The sequence below is a fragment of the Aptenodytes forsteri genome, unplaced genomic scaffold, assembly GCF_000699145.1.
Source record: "Aptenodytes forsteri isolate BGI_AS27 unplaced genomic scaffold, ASM69914v1 Scaffold11, whole genome shotgun sequence".
Classification (NCBI taxonomy): Eukaryota; Metazoa; Chordata; class Aves; order Sphenisciformes; family Spheniscidae; genus Aptenodytes; species Aptenodytes forsteri.
The window spans coordinates 2,149,270-2,174,328 of NW_008794155.1; the positions used below are offsets into that span (position 1 = coordinate 2,149,270).

General features: G+C 34.5%; 1 protein-coding gene across 1 annotated transcript in view; it reads left to right on the forward strand.

Moving 5' to 3' along the window:
* Nucleotides 1-25,059, forward strand: part of LRP1B (LDL receptor related protein 1B) — a 676,318-nt gene that overhangs the window by 602,002 nt on the left and 49,257 nt on the right. Inside the window, exons 73-84 of the mRNA XM_019472156.1 lie at nt 829-961; nt 4,262-4,384; nt 4,932-5,054; nt 5,314-5,451; nt 5,950-6,084; nt 7,120-7,239; nt 9,480-9,721; nt 15,919-16,142; nt 16,409-16,515; nt 19,846-19,962; nt 22,492-22,665; nt 23,232-23,357. Of these exons, the coding sequence (XP_019327701.1) occupies nt 829-961; nt 4,262-4,384; nt 4,932-5,054; nt 5,314-5,451; nt 5,950-6,084; nt 7,120-7,239; nt 9,480-9,721; nt 15,919-16,142; nt 16,409-16,515; nt 19,846-19,962; nt 22,492-22,665; nt 23,232-23,357 (1,762 nt within the window). The remainder of the gene's footprint in view (nt 1-828; nt 962-4,261; nt 4,385-4,931; nt 5,055-5,313; nt 5,452-5,949; nt 6,085-7,119; nt 7,240-9,479; nt 9,722-15,918; nt 16,143-16,408; nt 16,516-19,845; nt 19,963-22,491; nt 22,666-23,231; nt 23,358-25,059) is intronic.

Consider the following 25,059-nt stretch of genomic DNA (forward strand, 5'->3'; position numbering starts at 1 on the left):
GTTGTAGAGAGCGATAAGGTCTCCCCTCAGCCTCCTTTTCTCCGGGCTAAACAACCCCAGTTCCCTCAGCCGCTCCTCATAAGACTTGTTCTCCAAGTTTGTTTGCTCTGTGGCCACCTTTTGGAGTAGACAAATTTGTTTCCCCTAAGTCAAAACCTGAGTGTTGTTCTGGGGGAGTTTTCTTCAGGGACTGCTCCGTACAGGCAGTGTGGACAAGTTTGTGTCACATTTGGCTCCCTCTGTCCTCTAGATTCATCTAATACAATCCTAGCAGGCACCGCAGCCTCCATGGGCCTTCATGCCATGCTCTTCCTACACGTTGCACTGTTGGTATCTTTTTAAAAAATTACCACCTTCGTGAACAACTTCAAGAAAAAAGACCAAAAATAGTTGTTATTTCTCAGAGCCATAAAGGTGCCAGGTAGAGCCTGAAGGATGCCTGAGCCAAACGCTACACGGTGCAGATGAAGACAATCCACTCCAGAGGTTTCTAGGCCTGATCGATGTGGATATGAGCCAGCTTGCGCTAACTGGCCTCATGTCCAGGGTTGGTTCTCTTAGGGCAGTTGACTTCAGAAATGTGAATGTAGCCATTGTTTCCATTGCTAATACTAAGTAATATAAAGAAGTAATATCAGAACGTATATAATGTGTGGTTACAATTCCAGTTGGACTTCAGTAAATACATTGCACATTCCGTTGTCAGGTACAACTTTACTGTATTAAATACATAGGGCAATAAAAAACAGTAGTAGTAAATTTTGCTAGGTTTGTCTTTATTTGTTTTTCTCATTCATTAATACTTAGTTCGTATCTGTATTCACACAGATGGATTGTGTAACAGAATGTAAAGAAGATCAGTTTCGATGCAAAAATAAGGCCTACTGTATCCCTGTCAGATGGCTTTGTGATGGGATCCATGACTGTGTGGATGGCAGTGACGAAGAAAACTGTGACCAAGGCAAGAGACACTTTTCTTTAAAAGGCTTACTTCATTGGTTTTTGTATTAACACACTTTGTAAGTTAGTGGTACCCTGGCCATTCTGAGTGATGAAATGAAAGCTCTGTGACCTCTTTTGACAAAGACAATATAGCAGCTTCACAAGCGATTTACAGGATGAAGCAAAACTTACATGGTTTATAACTCACAGCTCATTGTTCCTTCTTTGTGTTTCCTTCCCCGAGGACCAAAAGGTTGTGTTATTACTGGAAGCATATTCTGTCTCATCAGAGAAATCAGTAATAAGTCCAGTTAATTTACAATTTTATAAATTACAAAGCCATGCAACATAAGGAAAAATTGCTAAACACGTAATCTTGAGACCCCAGTTTTCTATTTATTTCCATGGAGATGAAATGTTGCAACTAACCAGAACCCATAAAACCACATTTTGAATTCTCGCTCTCCTTAGAGAGCAGAACTATGCACATAAGTTGATTCACATGAACCTAAACGCTATGCTCAGACTTTCATGCTTATGATTAAGCTTCCAAATACGTTTTTGAGAAATGTATCTGTTGGTCTGTTCTCATAGTTGCTGCAAATTCACAAATCTTGTTCTAATGTCTTTTCAATTGAGCATTCACATATATTTACATACATATCTATATATACATACACACACAGATGTATGCAATTAAACATTATTAAACGAGTTCCCCGTAGTATTCCTTCTGAGGGTAAGACCATGCAAGTCTTTATTTCTGATTTTTTTTTTTTAACTGAACGTTGCTTCGGCTACCAGGCAGTAGCAGTGTAACTCTGCATGAAATTCTTAGTAAGTGTAGTAACTCAATAATTGTGACAAACAGAACTTCCCACTCAAATTAAAGATTTTTTTTTTTTTTAAAGCAAAATTTCACTCAGCATTTTGTCAGCTTCTTGGTTTTTCCAGATTTTTCTTCTTGCCTTTTTTTTTTAAAGTGATTAGTTCTGTCTGTTAGTCATCTACAGTCACATGATATGTGTGTAACCTCAAAAGCATAATGCAGTACAAGAATAAGTAATAATAATCAGAGAGGAAGCAAGCAGTTGCGGAGTAAAATATCCTTCCCTTATTTTGTCGTAAGTCTATTAACCAACACTTACCACTAGGAAAAAAAAGAAGTTATATGGGATGGTTAAGTTTGAAAGAGAGACCAGAAAATGAAGAAAATGGGAAGAATGTTCCAGAGATGTTTAGATGCAAAGAGAAAAACATCATATTTGGTAGTGTTGAAGAATGAATTGCTTTGAGAAGACTGAGATCAACAAAGTTTTAAAAAGCGTCTGGTCCATTTTAAAACTGCTTTTAAAATATCTGGACTGTATCTCTTTAAAAACCAATGAAGTGTAAGTAAGTAGTAACGCGCTTATTTTATCTGAAGCCCACATTATTCTTTGGATAGCATAATGGAGCTTCTGTGAACTGCAAATTGCTTATAATGCAATAAGAAGCCTTTCGCCTAGTTGGTTATTGCTATAATACTTTGTATTTATGTCACAATTATGATTTCTGTTATAGAAATCTATTCTATAAAGGGTTTATGACAGGCAGAGCAATCACATGAAACAAATGCCAGTTTATCTCACTGGTAACTAATTTTTTCCTCTTTGGAAATACAGCAAACACAAATGGAGTTTTATTCTACAGCATTCTAAAACAATCTCCGTAATATTTATCTGTAGCTCACTGTGCATATTTATAAACATAGCTCTTTTCAATCTTATTATACAACTAGAATGATGGTTCTATTGTGATTACACACACAATTATTTATATTCATGTCTTTCATCATGAAGAATACACGAATTGTATATATATTTCCTTGGATGATAATAAAGAATATTTCTGTTAATGTTTATAAGTTATGTTTGCAATGGGAGTGAATTATATTTGGTAACATAGTGTGAGAGTTCCCAACATCTTCTTACACGGTGGGTATTTCATGCAAATTAATTTTCTGGAAAAAAAATTAAACCATTCTGAACCCTTCATAGCGAAAGAAAGCCTTCTGTTGATTTTAATGGGGTGTGAACAGGGCACTGAATGACTAAGTAAAAAGCCCCTGGAGCCTGATCTAACTATTAGGATGGGTGTAATGCATTGAGGTAAGCCACAGTGAGAGTTTTGGTGTTATCATATAAAATGTCACTGTTTCCTCCTCTGCAGGTACACAGCTTTATATCTTTTATACCCTACTCCTCTCAGGAAACTGAGAATCCAGTTACCATAAAGATGTTTTATGTAGAAAATTAATTTCAAGAAGTTTCCATAACTTCGTTGATTGGTAGTGGTATAATTTAGATCTAATTTTGAAGCAAAATGCCTTCTTACTGCTACGCGTATTAAAACTGAATCCAGCTTGAACCAATTTTTAAAGCCTGAGCACTCCATCTTCAAACATTTTCTCTCACTCTCTGTTCCATTTTGTTAGATGATTCAGCGTTCAATCAATACTAAAGTTACATGGAAGAATTTATTCTTGCTGCATCTGTGTTCAGCAAATATCCTAATGAGAAATTTCAGAAGTCACAAAAAGGAAGAGACTGTTAGAGGTCACCTAGTCTTACCTACTCTGTGCCTACATGGCTAGATCTTCCCTAATTACAGAGTTTATAGTTGATGGGGACATTGCAAGCCTGGCCAAGCCTATTACTCCTCAGGAGAAGAAAAAGATGCTACCTCATGGCTAAGGGACTGCAATCACTTTGTCTCTTCTGAACACGATGTGTGTCTCAGAGTGGGAGTAGGAATAGGTGGAGGATCAGACATTCATGTGGAACAAACCTGGACCGAAGTGGCCTTTCACAAATTTGACCGTATTTCTGTCTTCTGGTTTGTACCATTCTCTGACAGCACAAATTACTGATGTACCCAGCCAGGTCTTTTCTGAAAGGCAGCATCACCAAAGGAAGTTACAGACAGAAAGATAGTTTAAGCATCTCCTGGCTAAATGCAAGGGGAACATACCTAGCTGGTGAGTTGTCAGTGTCTTTCTTGGATAACTGTCCTTTCTAGTCAGGCCAAATAGGTAATTCTTAGCTAACAGTCATGAAAAGAGAAAGTGTATGATCAAGGAAGAGATTTTTAAATGAGTATTTCTCTCTGCTTCTCCAACCCTTTCATTTGGGGTTTGTTCATTTAGTTATGCTATGTGTGTCATTCTCTGCAGATAGTATGTGATAAGTGGTTGTACTGGTTTTATCAAGAACTGACGTTCTTTCTTTTGTCTTTCTGTTTTCCTGGGTTTTTTCCTGTCTTATTTTCATCCTCCCAGGGGGAAATATATGTAGAGCTGATGAATTTTTGTGCAACAATTCCCTCTGCAAACTACATTTTTGGGTTTGTGATGGCGAGGATGACTGTGGAGATAACTCTGATGAAGTTGCTGAAATGTGTGGTATGACATTACATTTTTCAGTGCTTTTCATGTAGTAAAGCAAGAAATGACACATAACATACATAAATATATAAGGACATATGCATCTAAGTTTTCTTTTTTTTACTTTTAGAAGATTAGCTTGAAATGTGGGATATAGTTTTCTGTTGTTATTGCTACTCATATAATTTCAGATAAGATATTTGTGAGAAATTAATCTTTTTGTAGGAAATGCACAGATGGGAAAAAGTTACTTCTACATTGAAATATTGATTATCCTTAACTTTCCTACTTCCTTTGTTTTATTTCTGTCATATTTACTGATTCTCAAAAAGAAGTGTAATTACCCTTATCACACAAAATAATTTAATTCCCTAAATGAATAACTTATACTGTAAACATTGTTGAAGTGTTATTCCGTTAGGTACCGGAAGTTAAAATCAAGTACCATTCATATGTCAAGTACAACTGTGTTCCCATGCCTGCTTATTGCTTTGATAAGGAGACATTAAAGAAGGTTCAAGAATACTAGCTGGGTAATAGCTGATTCTGTTTTTTTAATGTACAGTAAAGTTTCCATGCCCTCCAACAAGGCCGTACAGATGTAGAAACAACAGGGTTTGTCTGCGACCTGAGCAAATTTGCAATGAGGTTGATGACTGTGGTGATAACTCGGATGAAGATCACTGCGGTAGGTGATATTACCTTTCAAGGCATTCAGATCAAAGAAAACAACTTGAAGGCAAACTTTGTTACAGAGATCTGCTTGTCCTTCAGTAAAGCTTAACTGGAGGTTAGTAGATCAGAATTTGAAATTGAAAGAAATTTAAGCTTGAAATAATTTCCAGTTGCTTAATGCTTCATGGTCATTCCCATTTGTATGTGCTTAAAATAATCTAAGAATCTTAAATACTGATTTATTTTTCTCTTATTAATTTGTAATTATATAGATAAAATCACATATAAAGCAAGACCATGTAAAAAAGATGAGTTTGCTTGTAATGATAAGAAATGTATTCCAATGGAGCTACAGTGCGATTGGTTTGATGACTGTGGAGATGGTTCAGATGAGCAAGACTGCAAAATAAGTGAGTCTGGCTGACAAGATATGTTTTCATGATTGTGGCAGAAAAGAAATAACTGAGGCTTTGATCTATGCAAAACCTACTCAACAACACAGAAGTTTAATGAAAGTTAATTTTTTAGTTAAAAAAAGAATTCATTCTATTTGACATACCAGAAGAGGAAGGCAAATTTTATAGCAATTCAGGTTGTAATAGTTTTTAGAGTAGTTCTTGAGGGTTTTTTAAGTAGTTTAGCTATAAGTTGATTGCATTTTATCTCATATTTGCAACAAGATAAATTTTAGTATTAAACTCTTGATGTGAAATGAAGTATCTCAATTAAATACTGTGAATTTATATGCATATGTAGGTAAATACTGTAATGTCATATATTTGTTTAAAATTTACCTGATACTCTTTTAACAGAAAGATAAATTTGTTACTTGTTGTTATTTTAGATCTCATTTTTAACAGTTTAAAGAAACCTATCAGTGCTTTTTTAGACATTTTGTTTATGTTTAGGTGTCACTGAATACACATGTGAAGATAATGTGAATCCTTGTGGAGATGATGCATACTGTAATCAAACAAAAACATCCCTACTGTGTCAGTGTAAACCTGGATTTCAGAGAAACAAGAGGAATAGACAGTGTGAAGGTACAGATCTTTTCCATCATCCCTTCCTGTAAAGTATTAAAAGTCAACCACATAGTCAATTTTCTATGCTGGAGAAGGAGATACATACCACATACTTTTTTCTGCAGAGTAAAAACTGTTTCATAGCTATGGGATTAAGAAATCAAGAAAAGAAACTGAAAGGATTTGTAGGATGTAGATTTATCCATTCTACCTAGAGAGATTACCAAAGATTAACATTGGTTGTGAATGTCGAAAGGTTCAGGTCAGACCATTACATGATTTTATAATTTAAGGGGTAAATGGGTGATTTAAGGTCCAGTAGATTATTTAAGTGAGCAATTGGGATTGGTGTTCAAGCTGGTATATGTGAATATTTTGAGATGCCTAAAATAATGAAGATGCATAAGACTAAAAATTGAAATGAAAATAAACAGATTGAAAGTAAAATACCTTAGAAAATGTAGTCTTAATATATAAGATGCCACAGTGGTCAGAAAAAAAAGTCATAGTTGTTATAATGAAAGAGGTGATCAAAAAGATAGGATAAATCTACCTTCCCAAAGAATGTGTTGTAAATTCATTTTCTTACTGGTGAGCAGTACCTTACAGAAAAAGTGGAGATGACCTCAGTGGGACTATCAAAGTGAATAGATACTTGCGTGCAAACACTTCATTGTTTGGCTCTTAAGAAAAGGTATACACAGGAGGTTTTCCAGTAAGGGGTGATCATGTAGTTTTGACTGTAACAGAAGTAGGTATGTTGGAGATAACTGTAACAGACATTTTCATTCTCAAAGTTGATTTCAAGCTCTAATGATAATTGGTTAATATAAGAAGGATGGAGAAATAATACAAAATATCCTTCCGAGATAGGTTGATTGCAGCAGAAATAACATTAGTGATAATTGCAGAAGGCTTCGTTTTACTGTTGCAAGATATACCAATGCTTACGAGGTCCTTTTGTTCATCTGAATTCTTCCATGATGTTTCGAACATGTTAAATAATAGTGTATTAAACTATAGGTATATAAATTACAATTCTTTTCCTCATAGATATCAATGAGTGTATGGTATTTGGTGCCTGCTCCCAACACTGCAGTAATATTAAGGGGTCATACAAATGTGCATGCGAGAAACATTATAAGGAGAGGAATAACAGTTGCATAGCAAAAGGTAAGGCTATAAAAATCAAAACAGATTGACAGTACTAAATCATTTGTTATGTACATGGTTGGTAACACTAATGTGTTGCATATACAATTTATTTTTAGATAATATTTCTTGAATAGTGCACAGAAATAATTCTCAACTCCACTCAGATTTACCTTTCATTTTGGTAAGCAGTAAATTCTTATCACTTCCGTGTGAATGAACACACTTAATATGAAAGTCCATTTCCAACTCCAGCTTTCGCTATTTATAAAAAGATACACACAAATAAGAAAAACAGAGATTATATATTAGCAAGCATGTAAGCATTCTGGTGAAGCTTTAGAAGCTTGAGAGAAGAATCAACTCTTTCACAGAAACATGTTTTAGAACTTTAGGAATAAATTAAGTAGTATTTGGGGTTAATATGTTTTGCTTTGTCGTGTTGAGAAATATAAGTCATTTAAGTGGAGTTTTTCTAAGTATAGTCACCTAAGAATATACTCCTCTCATAAATCAGCTGCCTAGATCATGGTCCAGTGAAGGTAAAGAAATATGCACACATAGATGTTATTTCTGTCTTTCGTAAGGCAGAGGTATTGCACAAAATGGAGGTAATAGTTAAGTCTGGGTATTATGTAACTTTTAAATCATTTTAGAAATGAAACAAGCAATAATCCAGCTGCCTGAGTAAAGTTAACATAATCTTTATGGATCTGTATCTGAATAACTGAAAGTATGATCCGAGCATCTCACCTGCAATTTAGTGAGATCTTGGTGTGAATTTGACTTAGACCTACACTTGGAGTCTTCAGTGCAGAACCAGTGTTGAAGTTAGAAGGTGTGGCTCCTTATAGATCTCTGTGCATATCTGGTGCACAGCTATGAGCAGTACCCGATCTGAACCTTATGGCCAGTAAGCACATCTTGTGGACATACATCCTAGAACCATAACAGATTGTGTCATGTTAATTCCAGTTCTTCCTTCTTTGTAGCACACCAGTCAGTAATGTAGGTACACCAATGCTGGGTAGCTAGATGGTGATAGTCAGGTATCTTACATGCTTTGTTCACATTTTCTTGAAGCAAACTTATCATGGGAAGATCATATTAATGAGTCATTAGTAATTTCCTCTATATGTAATGTGGACTCTATCAGCATCGTTACCTATTACTGAAGAAGCAGTCAGATTGTGACATGGGAACAAACAAGGTTACTAATTGTGGATGGTGGCTTGTTATTCTAGAAACACAGACACAATTACGAGGGCTTATAATTTAAAAATCTGGGAATCATTATCCTACATCTGAATTTTTCACAAGCTTCATTTCCATTGTAATACAGTTAATGGTTCCCTCTTTCCCTCATTGATACTTCCTTTAATGGAACTCCTCTTCTTACATTTAGCAGGAGTGAGGGAACAAATGATTTTTGGTATTTCATACTCATAAGGAGGAAATGTGTTGGACAGACATTGTTATAAGTTGATTCTCTATGGATAAATGTGATATAAATTAGAAATCTAAAATATTGCAAGTGCATTCTAATATATCCAGTAGATTTGAAACTTCCTCAAAACTTAATGAATAGATACCAGAGAGCATTTTCTGATGAATAACATATTTTACAACATCTGAATCAAGATGGTAACTAGGTACCCATAAATACCACCCATTCACAGGTATCCATAAATGTTAACTATCTGAAATGAGGAGGTATAAGGTACAACTGCATATGTTCTGTAGCAGCTTTGGTCCAGTTTGCTCATGTTACAGTCAGTTTCAAAAATTCACTGCCTTCACTAAAGATAGGATCATTCCACTTCTAATTTCCAATTAAGCAATTTAAAATAATGCTTATTAGCAAATTTGTGTTCCTTTAATATATACATTTAGTACCCTCTAGACACAACATGCATATAAAAATATGTAGCGATTCATATGGGCTTAATGCATAATATCCCCTATTTTTGTATACTGCTTAAAGTGTTCAAATTCTTATATTACATATGCCTTAAAATATAGTCTTAGGTGTCACAATGCGAACGTGGAGAGCATTGGAGTAATATATACTGGTATCAGAGTATGAAGAGTTGCATTTCTTGCCCAGAGTATGAGTGTTTTTGCAGTCATCAACAATCAGAAAACGATTTTAACTTAAGAAATTATATCAGATAAACACCAAAAAGCTACTTGAGTGAAAAACACTGATTTTGCATTAGTTGACATTTACCTTATTTTTGTTTCATTATAATAACCCCTAGGCTCTGAAGATCAAGTTCTCTATGTTGCTAATGACACTGACATCCTGGGTTTTGCATATCCATTCAACTACAGTGATGTTCATCAGCAAATATCACATATTGAACATAATTCAAGGATAACTGGAATGGATGCATATTTTCAAGGGGACATGATTGTCTGGAGTACTCAATTTAATCCAGGAGGGATTTTCTACAGAAAACTTCACGACAGAGAGAGAAGGCAAAGTAACACTGGCTTGATAGTAAGTGATCAAAATCAAAGCTTACATGATACAAATTTCTTTCAAAATACTTTTCTATTCTGATTGTCTAGAATGTGCTGACTTAATAAATTAAAACTTCTATCTGATAATGATTTCATTCAAATGGTATGTATGCCTACTAATGCCTTTCCATTCAAGACTCTGACAGACTTGGTCGAGTCTCTAAGAGATCAAAACTATAGTATTTAAAAAAGTTTTCTACAGAGAAACAAGCAGTATGTTAGAGGCTTGGAAAGACTGTATACCATGAAGATTTTTTTGTTTTAAGAGAGAAAAGAAGAGAGGATATAACAGACATATATAAGCAACACATGTTTTAAAGACAGGCATGAACTTCAAATACTTAGAAAACAGGGAATGTAGATAGGCCAAAGACAGCCCTGATTTCCATAATGACCAGGTAAACAATAATATTAGCAAGCATATGATAAAAATTTAAAAATTAGAACAATAAGTATTTATTCCTCTATATGTTGAACTGCATAGTATCTTCTTTTGAATAAGCATAAATGTAATTTTGCACTTTACATGAACTTCAAATACTTAGAAAACAGGGAATGTAGATAGGCCAAAGACAGCCCTGATTTCCATAATGACCAGGTAAACAATAATATTAGCAAGCATATGATAAAAATTTAAAAATTAGAACAATAAGTATTTATTCCTCTATATGTTGAACTGCATAGTATCTTCTTTTGAATAAGCATAAATGTAATTTTGCACTTTACAACATAAATGTGGATTTTTATAATCTAGGGTAATTTCAAGTGGTCTTTACTTGAAAATAAAATAAATGCAGATTGATACTCATTTTGCCTAATACATTTCTACAAAACTCTCAAGGAGGTGTTAGTGCTGAACTGAAGATAACAATGTGACCTTTACATTGGTGTTTCTATAATGCTGTAAATTTAGATTTTTGGGTTTTTTTACTTTTTATTAAATGTGATGGCCGAGGAGAGTTTTTAGTTTTTTCTTGGCCAGTAATAAATCAGGTTAGAAATAACACCTGTCTGGCTGTTTCCTTAAACTTAGGAGAGGTAACAGGGATGACCTTGTATCACATGAATTCTTTTATATACCCGGTAGAATAAACATGAATGCTTTTATATACCCGGTAGAATAAACAGCAGTAGCAACAGTAGACTAATCTTTCATCTATCATTCAACTCTTACACATCTAAAACCACTTCTAAGTACCTTTCATCCAACGATACTTCCTTTGCAAACCATTAAATTCCTGACCTTTGATGCCAGCAGGGCAAAAAGCCTGGGGACGTAGACTCCAATGGACATGAAGATACCTTGTGTCTGTGATGGCATGTATATGGGAAGAGAGGTTAGAAACCAGCACCTCCATCTGCCCAGAAGAAGAGGGTCTAGATTTTGTTGACAGAAAGTGTATGTAAAGTAGATCTAAAATAGAAAATTATCCCTAGCATTTCTAGTAGGTCATGTATGCTGTTTGAGTTTTGGGGAAGGATACTTTGAGAACCTGAGTGTGTATTCAAGATGTGGAGTAATTCTGCTGTGGCATTTTCTCATTTAAATGTGGCAGATACCTGTGCCTAAGAAATCCTGATAGACACATCTCTGTATCGAGTTCATTATTCGAAAATAAGCAACTTGTAAAGTCTTGTAAACTTAAAGTGTCGGGGGGTTTTGTTGTTATTTATTTATTTTATTTCTTTTTAGTTAATATGCAGATGCCTTCTGCAAGGATAAGTGTAGTCTGCTGACCCACAACCTCTCTAATGGAGCTACACTTTCTTACAAGTCCATAAACCTGAACATAAGCTTCCTTGAGACTTCTTCATAGTCCAGGGGTTGAAACTTTCGTAGCTGATTTGCCATTGTCTCCCTGTTTAAACTAATAAAAATAAAAAGTTCTTAGAATTACTATTAATTTTCTGAAATGCTGAAATACTTTTTGCTTTTCATATCTCTGTTTCACCCTTATGCCAGAACACTTTCTAGTCACTTCCTCTTAATTCAGAATTATTGAAAAAAGTATGTTTGTCTTTATACACGATTTTCCCCGTAAATCTTTAGTGCAGGTAGGTGCTTGTGAAGATGCTTGATCCAAGCCATACAAAGCTTTTTTACAAATCTGTATGTGGAAAATGCACACGCTGTGTCTGAATATGTCTTGGACACATTTCATTTATATTTGTGAAGCATTACTTCTCATTGTGCTAAACTATTCAGAATATTTTCCCAGCATTATCTCATTAATACTCAAATATTATTGCCTTTATATATAACTGATCAGTAGGTTAATTGGTTTCGTAGTGTTGCTTTAATATTGTCACTTAAATTTGGTTTTGAAAAGCTTGAGAATTCCTTAATTTTAACACAAGTTTTTTAATGGATATGTTTTCAAAGGTTACATTATAACTTTTATATCTAGACTTTGATATGTAAATCAGGACAGTAAACTTGAACAAAGTCACCTGCGTTTCCAGGTAATTACATTAATGCAAAAATCCATCTCGACTGAAATTGCTCCATGGAATTAGCATATCAAGAGCCTTCCTCAGAGAATAGCTTTAAGTATCTCTTGTATTTTTCTGTGAAAAGGGATTTAAGCTTGGTACAAATTGAAGCATTAAAGGAAATAGTAAATATCAACTCTTCAGAGTTTATTGACAGATGCAGAAGAGGATTGTATTCCAGTCGAGTTAAGTCAGTGTAAGTGAATTGGTGATAACTGGTGCAGCTGTTTACTGGCATAATCCTTGGAGAGAGATGTATAAGTTATCTGAGGTGAATATTCAACACAGAGTGACTTGCCACTTCAACTCAAGTGCTGTTTTTCATGGAGGAGGACACAAAGCTGAACATTAAAATAATTGTACCATATAATAGGAAGAAAAACATAGGTTTTGTAATGTATCCAGTCAGTATATTAGCAGCTTGCTCCGGCCCCGCTGTTCTGAGAGTTTAACAAGGACCCTTAACCACTCTTGTGATATATCCACGTATATACTCCCAACGTTTGCCCTAGGGGCCAGTGAAATTCAGTGCATCACTGTGAATGGAAACAATTTCTAGACTGTTTTCTCTAAATAGCATTAATTTATGGTTTTACCTTAAAGCTATAGCTCTGTATGGATGAACTTTATGTACTTAGGAGACCCTCTCTTTCTGGCATCAGCTGGTTGGGATTTTTAAATGATCCTGCTTACGTAATACAACTGGTGGTTTGATGAACCATTGCACCTACTGGGCTGCTCATCTGTCGAGGAAAACTTTCTGTTTCGGCGAGTAAAAGTCTAAAAGTTTTCTAGTATTATGGTTTCTCATTTATTTTTACTGTTCTAATAATATATCATTAGATAATGTATTATTTTTAATGAAGATATTTTAAGCAACAACAAGTCATTGGTTTACTTTATTTCACAGCAATGCCATACCAAAAACATCTGTAAAGTAAATAGGGAAAATATTGCTTCGCATGTGCTTATGATATAAATTAGATTTGTCATTTAGTCTTCCTGTGTTAAAATCCTAAGCATTGCAAGGTGATGGGTTTCTGCTGCACACGTGACATGTTTTCTCCAGTCAAACTCAACTTTTGGGACTGAAAATTTTTCTGTGATCTACCATTATATCAAAATGGTTTCCAAATCCAAGCTCTTACTGCAGCTTCTTTTTTTTTTCTTTGTTTTTCTTTGTTGTTCTTTTTTTTTTTTATTCTTTTCCTTTAAAACAGGTTTTATGATAGGCAGCTGTTCTGATCAAAAGTTGTCAAGCTGACATGGTCTGTAGTTGTGCAGAGACTACCATACTATAAAAGGCGATTAGGTTTCAAACCCCAATTTCTCTAGTAAGTTGTAGTACGTTATATTTAGTATCAAAGTGGGCTAAAATAACTGTAGACAACATTAATGTGATTTTGTTCTTGTATTTTCATCCTTATTCTATATGCAATATCATTCTTCAACATTAACATAATCCAAATAAGCTATTAGGTAAAAGCTCATTTACAGTAAGTAATTCTCCTGGACAGTATGAGAAGATGCATAAGACATCAGAAATATGATGTAGCTAGGCTGAAACTTACTGAACACAACTGAGAATTACATCAGCTAGTGTTTTTTATTCTCTTTTTTTAATTGCTTACACCAGATGGCTGCTTTCCATTTCTTCTGGTTATCTCCTTGTTCATTTGATCTTTAATATGCACCCCAGCATTACTGGAATTTCACTTCTCCTGTATAGTTGAGAAGAATGAGAAAGGGTCAGTGTTCGTAAGCCACCCAACCTTGTTCCAGAATCTTTTTAGGATGTCCCTTTGTCTCATCTGCTTCTACTACCAGCTTTTTGGGAACCGTCTCTCACTCTGCATGGTAACTCCCATCATGTGTTTACCAGGTTCCAAAAAAAGCAGTCTTACTGTCAACGGTGGTTCTTGGACAGTCGAAAGAAAGGCAGGGGACTGTGCTGTCCATGATAGCTGCTCTCCTTTTAGAAGAATATTTCGTTCCAGCCTTGTAGGCCAGTGCCGTTAACCCTCGCAGTCTCCAAAGTAGTAACTGGAGATCTCTAGGTTTGACAGGCTTCTTGACACAGGTGCCTGAATATTACCCAGAATTAAAAGGAGTTTGGATTAAAAATACAGTGACGCTTATCTGCAAATCCCCACATTTTTGGGTATCTTGTCCTTTACATGAATGTTGCTTGGATAATGTAACAAAGAAAAAAAGAGGTTGTTGCATGCAAATGCTACATTTCTTGGGGGGGGGGATTTCTGGAAGCGTATGCTGCCAGTATCATCATTTCATAACAAAGAATTATAATACATTATTTTGTTTAACTTTAAAAAAATGACTGTGACCCTGTTTTTAAAGAAATACTCTTTTGTAAATGCAGTGATTGATTTTCCTGCTTTAATATTCATCTAAATAGAAAGTCAGGGTTCTGTATATCTTTAGAACATGCATTCTATGACATTTTTGCAGAATTAAAGGTTTATGAACAATGAACTATCTAAATTCACCCTTGCAGTCCTATTGTTTCACCTAGAGAATGAAATGACCTTTATTTTATGATGAAAATAGTCTACAAATGTCTTGTGGTATTAGGGAACTCTGACACCTGAGGAAAACAAGTTATTTTAGGATTTTCTTTCCTGATTTTTAGTTAAGTAGCTTAGTAGCATTCCATTACTGCATTTGTCAAGGAATAGACATTTTTCTTCATAATTTAACTTGATGCTATTATAGGTAAACAGGCAAACAATTGCATATGTATTTAGCTCATGCGGGTCTTGGATTTTTTTTTAATATATGCTGCATTCATGTTAGAAGTAGTTGGGTAGTCCTATTTTATAGATTTTACTCCTCTCTGCAGGAATTCTAGTAAACTTTAGAGAAACTTGTTCATATATACCTCCTATTTGCAATATGAACTTCTATCCTTAGGACCATTTATTAGGATCTAGGCCTTACTGAAAACCGTGAAATCATGACAGAGATACTACAGTTTACAATTTTAAAGTTATAATCAGTCAAGCCTCTTTTCATGTGAAGCTGAATATTGCACTAACTCAAGTTTTAATCGGTGGTGGAACACAGGAACGGTTAACAGCAAGGGAAGAGAAACAGTTAAAAAATCGCCTTACAATTGCATACTAGCATTGGTCAGAATACAGAGGTAATTTTATGCAGTTTTCTAAATGCAGTGATTTTATTCATCCTTGCCAGACTGCTGAGCAGCCATACCTCAGGAGCGTCTCAAGCACCATTTTCACCAAGGACTTTGGGATGGGACGACATACCATAGTTCTGCATGGAGTATAATAGCTGTATAATCTTATTTCTTCCTTTTCCTCTCCTTTTGAATTACACTATGTAACATTTATTTGCTTCAGTATCAATAGTTCAAGTAGTTCATGCCTAAGTGCCTTTTTCTTAATGTAGGTAGCCTTAGACTTGAGAAAACGGGTTTGAACCATTGACTTGTTCTTCTGCATTGAATAGAACTGTCAGCAGATCACTTAGAGCTTATCTCCTAGAGGTGGAATTTATGCTTTCCAATGCAGTGTTTTTAAATATTTCCCCATATTAAAGGTAAAAGTTACTTAACTGTAAAAAGTTACATAAATCCGTGACTATGCAGCTGCTGTGAAAGATCGTTTCCGTAAATCTGACTTTAACATCTGTTCCTTTTAGTGTCCAGAATTCAAAAGACCTAGGGGCATTGCTGTTGACTGGGTTGCTGGAAATATTTACTGGACTGATCATTCCAGAATGCATTGGTTCAGCTACTATACAACCCATTGGACTAGTCTGAGATACTCCATCAATGTAGGTCAATTGAACGGACCTAACTGTACCAGGCTCCTTACAAGCATGGCAGGAGAACCATATGCAATTGCTGTAAATCCTAAAAAGGGGTATGTATGTTTCAACATTACTCTGTTTTGGTAATTCAAACAAAAATGCAAAGTAGAGTAAGAGAAATCAAATGATGACTACAAATGGCTAAACTTTGCCGAGTCATGTACTTAACTTTCCTGCTCAATTTACCTGTGTGTAAATCAGGATCAATTATCGCCCGTCTTTCAGGTAGGTTGAAAGGCTCATAATAATTTCATATCAGTGAAGTGTTTTGAGGTTCTGTATAGGCGTCCAGCTTATTTTTTATGTTTAATACTTTTAGGATGATGTACTGGACAGTTATTGGGGATCGCTCTCACATAGAGGAGTCATCTATGGATGGTACTCTGAGGAGGATATTGGTTCAAAAGAATTTACAGAGACCTACAGGTATACAGCTTATCTATTTTTCCTAATTACATGGCACTTGCGAACTCAGTGTAGATTTGTTGGCTGAATTCCAGTTTCTGTTTGGAAAAAAAAAAAAAAACAACTTTTAAAAATATGTATTCTGGTTATTCATATGCAGTTACTAATCAAATTCTTAGTTCTGTTTTCAAATGATACATCTTAATATGATGTAAACTTTTGTAACAAAGCCTAACATGATGATTTTACAAAGCAGTACCAAAGGACTATATATGATCAGTTAAAATATGATTTGTTCAATAACACTGAACAAGCAAAATCAATTAAGGGAACACCAGTTAGTGGTAAGACACATTTTTTAAGAATGCATATGAAATCTCACAGCCTATTCTAGCTACTTTCCTGAATACACTGCAAAATAGTATAAAACAGGGTTTAGGTATTCAAAGAAGCACCAACTTAATTATCTCAGTATTTTACAGAACTATTTTGAAGCTTGACAGTACATGTTGAGATCTTGTGAATTACCATTAAGACTCCATTGGCAGGATAAAAGTAATTTTTATGACAAAGGAAATGATAAATCCAGAACGAAATGTCTCTCTCTCAAATAGCAGCATCCTGTCTTGAAACCACAAATGATTTGTTCATGACCCGTTTTCTTGTGCAATATTCGATGTTTCTTCAGGCTTACAATGATAATTTGTTATTATTGCATTGCAAATTAGGGGTTGTCCAACTTTCGTACGCATATCTATTGAAACATAGGCTTCTTTCAAGAGGATGCTATCTGAATATCTAAGCGTCTCAGAAGCTGCCACTATCACAGCAACAAGTAATAATATTTTAACAGACTGTTAAGCCCCATGCTAAGGTGGGCTTATAGTGTTGCATATGCAAATTACACTCATCCTTTAAAGAAACACTCTTTTTTATTGACATGATTAGATTGAAATATAGCAACTTAAGAAATTACATGTGTGATAAGGAAAGCTTTGAGGAGAGGAAGCTGATGCTCCTTAGGTAAGTAAGAAGCACAACAGTAATAATGATGAAAAATACAGTCAGTAGTAAACTCGGTAAGAAGCTTCTGATTATTCAGACTGAAAGACAACAGAATATTAAGTTTATCAGAGCTGTTACGTATTCTTTGCTGAACTTCTTATATAAAACATTGTGAACATATCAGATACACAAATCATTAGATTTCATTCTAATTGCTGGAATTATGCATTTTTGTCTCTTATTATCAGTCTGGTTGATTGCCAAGGTTATGTCCTATGGAGCCAGTCACCACTTCTGTGGTCAATAAAGGGCATTTAACATCCTCCCCCCCCCCCCCCCCCCCCACCCCCGCCCCCCCACCCCCCACTCCCCACCATTGGATTAGTGAATTTATTGAATTTTGTGGGTAGCAATGGTATCAAACTTACCTGAAAATGCAAATACTTACTTCTTCCCTGACAGAAGCAGAACTGCAAGAGCTTTCTTCATAAAATTTCCCTTGGTATTTTTTATATAATATTTTATATAGAAAGATTTCATATAAACATTTAACCAGACCTCTGTCTCCTTACAAGGATGCATAAAATGAAAATTAAGAAAATTAGCAGAATTACCAAAAATGAGCAGACTTTGCAAAGAGGGAATTTCACAAATGCCTTGCCACAGTATTGCATTTTCCTGTACCTACTGCCTGAAAACACTTTTATGGCATCCTTCTGTGTTTTTCTTCCTTTACTTCATGGTAGAAAGTAGATGTTAATGGAGTCTTTTAATTTTTTGTCAGATATCTCACACAGATACATGTCTTTGTAGAGGGAATGCAAAGAAAGAGTTCAAGCCTTTAATATTTCCTCCCAAATGAGACTTTACTACTATTGTTTAGATGAAGTTTAAGTTTTTACTAAACATCTGTGTTCCACTGCTCTTTAAATTTATTACTAAATATGCCTTTCCTATTTCAAGTAAGAGAGAGAGTTTGAGCATTTGGGCTTGACTTCACAGGTTTTACATAAAAATGACTATCACAGGAGTGCTACATGTATAAAGCAAAAAGAAGTACTTTTTTACATTGTGTTATCTCTGATACTGTGAAAGGTACATTGAGTATGTCATTTATTTATTTTTTGATATTTAAATAATCTTACTAAAATGCAAAGAATAATTTAAAGCTGGAGAGTGGGGACTGCTTCTAAAATATTCCCCCTTACAGGTACCATGTATCACACAGAGTTGACACATTGTGATTATCTTTTACCAGAAATTAATTTCTTTAGCTGTATGCCTAAATACCAGTGTGTCTTTTAAAGCGGGGTTTTTTAATGGAGTTGCAAATGTAAACATACTTCACTGGCCTATGCGTCAGACTTCCTCCGCTTCCTCTCATCTATCTGTAGCTGATTAATTTATGACCTCAAGAGGAGAATTTTTGCTGTTATGTATAATTTCTTTTGATGTGTTTTTTCTGACTTACCTACTTACATAAATAGGAAGAAAAAGACTTTTTCCCATTCTTATTAAAAATACACTACAACTTCAAAAGCTCAGAATTAAATTATTTTATGGTTCAAATGTGTTTTCAGGCTGAAGCTTTTGACATGACCTAAAATGGCATATTAATCATTTAATCATCCTCTATGAAACATGGACTGCTTGATTTAACTATTTAGGTATTTGCCAGAGGCTGGGTAGTCACAATGTTATCTATCTTTTATTCTCATTTGTGCTCTCAGTCACTCTCTTGTGCTTTCTTTTCATATATATGTGAATATATACATCTGTCAATATTCCTGTTTAAGTCTTGCAGCACTAATGTAATTAAAATAATCTGATTTTTAATCCCATAATAATTACTGCATGTGAAGTATTGGTGATAAAAAATAGAACACACTTATAAACTTGTGGAAACAGCATAGGTTAGGAAGACTCTATGAAATCTGAATGCCTTGTTTTTTAACGTGTGGTCACACTGGTGCTACTGCTTAGAAATCTATTGACATAATAGATTTTTTTTTTGTTGGTAGAGCAAATTACAGGATTAGATTCTATATTTAATTCCCACCTGGTATATATCCCTACCTGCTGAGGATAATGGGTTTGAAAAGGTACTGACCTTGGAAGAATAAGTTAAAGAAAGTAAAAACCCACGGTTGCCTCAACCGGTTTTTAACTGGAAGGTTTGAGTGGAAGGTGTTATATTTTATTCTCCTTGGTTTGCAGTCGTGTTTTTTCATTATCACCATATTTTGTGTTCAGAAGGATATGAAAGATATAAAAATGTACAGATACATAAAAATATTAATTTTTTTCAGGTTTTATATACCTATTCGAACTTTATTTTCTTTGTAGGTCTCGTAGTTGATCAGTTCAGTCAGCGTTTGTTCTGGGCTGATTTTGAATTGTCTGTTATTGGCAGCATTCTTTTTGATGGTTCCGATTCAGTTGTGTCTGTGAGCACTAAACAAGGTATGGAGAGCTTTTATATAACATGATTTCTATTTTATTTTATTCTTTGTAGGTCTCGTAGTTGATCAGTTCAGTCAGCGTTTGTTCTGGGCTGATTTTGAATTGTCTGTTATTGGCAGCATTCTTTTTGATGGTTCCGATTCAGTTGTGTCTGTGAGCACTAAACAAGGTATGGAGAGCTTTTATATAACATGATTTCTATTTTATTTTATTTGGCTGAAGTTTCACTATTCAGAGAAACAATGTAAGCAAAAAGCAGTGATTATTAAGCAATATTCATTGCTTTTGTTAGATTATACTTCAGATATTATCCAAACATAGATATTTAAGATAAGATAACTTTAGCTTTAAGATAATCTGGTAAAGTTACTTTAGGGGAACAAAGATTCAGTGATATGTGCAGATCTCCAAGTTTGTTATCTAATCATTAGCTTAGGTATTATCAAATAACACTGTGATTAATATTTGTGCTTGGCCTCACTTGGACTTACATAGCAATGGGAACACCTTGACTAGTTAGAAATTAGAGCTGTCTGCATTGCACAGGAATTGTACAGTTTATAGGACAGTTGACCTGAATTAGTTCTGGGAAAAATAATGGGTTTGGCTTTCAGGTCAGTAAGTAATCACAGAATTCTGCTAACAGAATGTGAATGAGGAAAGTTCCTTTCATAAGAAAAGAGTTTCTGGTTAAGCAAACTTTGTTTTTATAGAATTGCATGTTGACTTTTTAACAATTTGATAATATATGTAACAATTTATGAAATTTGAGTAGGAAAGAGAGGAAACATTAAAAAAAAAATAACAATTTGAAAGCAGGCTTTTTGGGAGGATTGCTTAGTGGGCAATTGCTGGTGGAGTTTCATCACGATGATATTACACCTAGTGCTACTGAGTGTTTTAACCAATGATCTGGAATTCACCAGGGGGTTCTGGAAGATACTAGGAAAAATCTCCCATAATCCAAATTGAGCAGGACCAGATTTAAATCATCTTATTCTGGTTCAATAGCATTTTATTTCACAACTTGGATCAACATACATGGAAGTAGTCATCTCAAGAACGATCACTTTGAGTGTAGGGATCTGACGACAACCTCCTGTAACACTGAACCACACCGTGCAGATGCCTGACCAGAGATTTTAGAAGACAGTAACTCCTCCTCTTAACTTTGCTTGCACCTCCTTTGGTTATAGTATTTCACGGTGGCTAGTCTGTAGTCTATCGCAAAACATATACTTAGTGCTTGTGCTCAGTGCTTGTGGCTGGTACGAAGACTGTCAGTATCCTAGATTGTGTTTTAATGTGTCTCAGTAGTCATTTGTATTTTAAGAATAAATGTGAGGTTATTCTTCTAGGGGAAAAAAAGACACAACAGTGCTACAGAATAGAAGGCATGTAGGTTGATGACTTTGAAAATATTTTATAGTATGGAAGGGCTATACTACGCTGTGCCAAACACAGCAAATCTGGGGCTTATAAAGGGGAAAGTGGAATGTAAAGACTTTGTTGCTTCCATACATAGCAGTTAATACTGAAATACAAGATCACTAAAGCAATGTCACCTTTTGTCTCCTGTTGACATTTGTAGTAACTATGGAAAAATTAGAGAAATAAGACCAAAAGAAAATTGGGGGAGTTTAGAAATTGCTTTCCAATGAGACTTAAAACTTCAACACATTTAATTAAACAAGCATAAAATAACAGATTAGAATTCATAAATATTTTTATTGAAATAAAATACTGAGTACCAAGTACTGACAGAATGGAAAAACAGTAGGAACAAATAAAGGCTGATAATTGAAACTAAATAAATACAAGTGAAATATAAACCCATTTTTACAGTAAATGGGGATAATAGTAGGAACAAGGTATCACAAGGAATGGTAGATTCTGTTTCTTTATGGCTTCAAATCAAGAAGAGATGCATCTCTGGCAAAGAAGTTTTAGTCAGAAGCTATTGCTTTTTTACATGGGTAAATGTGTGAAATTCTGCAGCCAGTTGTGCATAGGAAATCCAACTATGTGATCTAATTGGCACTCGTACCTCTTAATTAATTTACTATGATTATGAATTAAAATAAGTGTAGTACAAAAGCTAGCATTTCAAATATGTTAAGAAGGAGCTGAAGAAATGTTTTGTCAGAATAGTTTCTTTTACGTACAGCAAAATAATCTGTTTCTTCCTTGCCACATACTTCTAGTTAAAGTGTTGTACCTAAGCATGTTCTAATTAGCTAGTTGTTACTGTAGGGTTTCCCTACTTTTCAATAATCAACCAGTTTCTGAGGCTGAATTGTGTGGAAAGCTAATACAAAGCTTGAGATTTTAGTTGCGTGTAGTATGGGAAGAGTTCCTTTTAAGAAGATTGCTTTTTTAAAGGCAATCTTTGTGGGTATAAAACAAGCTGTCTGAATAATAATGTCTTTAGGTAGTAATTAAAATAATGCAATTGAAGTTGTTATTAAAACAAAGTTGTTTATTATTTGAATATGAATATGTATTTGTATTTATTCATTTTTATTTAAGGTTTACTGCATCCACATAGAATTGACGTTTTTGAGGATTACATATATGGCGCAGGTCCTAAAAATGGTGCATTTAGAGTACACAAATTTGGCAGGAGCCTTGTAGAATATCTAAGTGTGGATGTTGATAAAGCAAAAAGTGCCTTGATTTTTCACCGCTACAAACAAATGGACTGTGAGTAAGCATAATTACTTTAAACTCAGTATTGAGCAAGTTTGCCTCAGGGGGGAAAAATAAAGTAACCAAGTTGTTTAAATATAAAACAGAACCTGATTGTACAAACTGAAAATAGTTTTAGTCATATTTCCTTATATAAGTTTGATTTAGATTTTTTGATGCATTTTCTCTCATTTGAAAGGACATTGGACAAATGCTTGCCTTGTGTACCCACACTGTAAATGAGGTATAAAAAAATTAGAAGAAAGTTGAACACAAATACCTCTAGCCACATTCAGATGAGGCTTTTTACTGCATATTACCAATACATTTTTTGTTAATGGAATAAATTCTATCCTGGTGTGAGTCTTGCACTGCTGTGAGAGTCTTGCACTGCTATTTGAGTGAGTGCATTCACTGACTTCAGGCTGTTGATATCCTGGAAACTGGAAGTGTATCAGAATTTTTATATCTGATTATTTATTTTCTTTCCTAGTTCTAGAACACAGTGTAATTCTAAAAAAAAAAAAATAAAAAATAAAAAAAAAAATCAGTATTTTTAATATTTTGTCTTTTTTAAACAGTGCCTAATCCATGCTTGGACCTGACATGTGAATTCATTTGTTTACTCAACCCTTCTGGTGCAACATGTGCTTGTCCAGAAGGAAAATCATTGGTGAATGGAACATGCATTGATCAGAGCCTCTTAGGTAGGTATTGAAAACCGCATGAGAACCAGAAAATAAACTACCGGTCAGTTTTTGTCATTGCAAAAGGCTGACTGCCTGCGAGTTAAGAGTTTTGTGATGTTGTTTATTATAAATATTACTTATCTGAAATGGAAACGAAATATGAAGAAGCAAAATACCTGATTCAAAAAAAGTGTTTATATTCATCAAAATGAAAAATGAGCTTTCAGCTGAACTGATACAAGATGATGTTTAAAAGTGAATGTGTATATATATTCACCAAAAGAAGTTTGAAAAGCTCTGAAGCGTTTTGGATTCCAAATTAAACATTAACCATTCAGGAGGAAAAAATAACCTTAAAGACTATCAAGAAACACCTCTGCTTAGACTGCAGAAATAGTCAAAAGGCAGTAAGAGCAACATAGAAAATAATAATGACTTTGAAGTAACAGGCAAAAAAGAAAGAAACAGCTGAAATATTTTTATCTAAAATTGTATCTTTCAGTAACATCTATAATGACTAAAAGGTAAAAGAGCTACTAAGTTAATGCTATATTTTAGGGGGAAAATATCTTCTTTTCCATAGAAGAATATTATTAAGTATTCTAAAATTATTCACACTCTAACTGAGGCCAAACCTAAGGTGGTCAGACTGCTGGAATGAATTCTTAGCCAGCTTGAATTTTAAAAGGTTCTGGAAATCATAGAATGGTATTTCTTATGTGTATGAGAAGTCAGAATGTATTAGGATGTTTTTCTAATGTTTAATTCCAGGCTCAGAAGTGTAAGTGATACATATTTTGGCGAGATCCTCAGTACTTAAAATGCTCAATTTAGCAATTAAATTAATTTACCTGAAATGTCATCATTCTGTGGAGAAAATCTCATTTATACTGCCTAGTCTTTAAATATTGAAATAACACAACTGTGTTTTAGTGGTTTATGATGTGGTATTAATAAAGCTATCCTGTCTAGGAGCATTTCTCTTTCTGTATCAAGAAATTTAAGAATAATTTAGAGAGTAAAACAATATTAGAAAACTTGTCCTAGATAACAACGCAGTCATGTTTTTTGCTTATGTAGGAGTACATTGTATGCAACGCATTTACAGTACCAACTTTTATCTGTACTACACCATGCTGTAGCAAAAATACAGTAAATGAAAGCTTTATTACTGTACGCTCTTGGCTGAATACCTATCAATGTGTATTGATGTAATAGTTATATAACTATAAAGTAGTTTACAGCTGTTTTACAGCAATTTCCACTGTTAGGGGAGAAGTGATGTCACTGAAGTAGATGTAATAGAAAACAGTAGTATACCATACAGGGTTTCTAACTCTTGAGACAAATCAGTCTAAACACCCTTTGCCTTCAGAGAGCATCCACCCTCCCTGCCCCTCCAAGTGTCAGCTCTTTGTTCATCTGAGATGGATACTTGTCAAGATTTTCTGCTGATACGGTACCACCTAAAAATTATTTCAAATGGCCCATAGTCACTACTGAGGTGTTGAAGAAAAGACAAAGGAAAGAATATTGTTTTTCACTGGTGATTGGTAGTAATTTGAACCCGTAACTTCAGTAATGCTACAGTTTTACTAGTGGGGCAAAGGATTATGCCATGGTAGAAGTTTTCAGGAAGGTATGTTTTTATTAGAGAAAGATCTGAAGAGGCTTTTAAATTATTTCACTGCTGGTTGTAATTTTTTATGGATAGACAGAG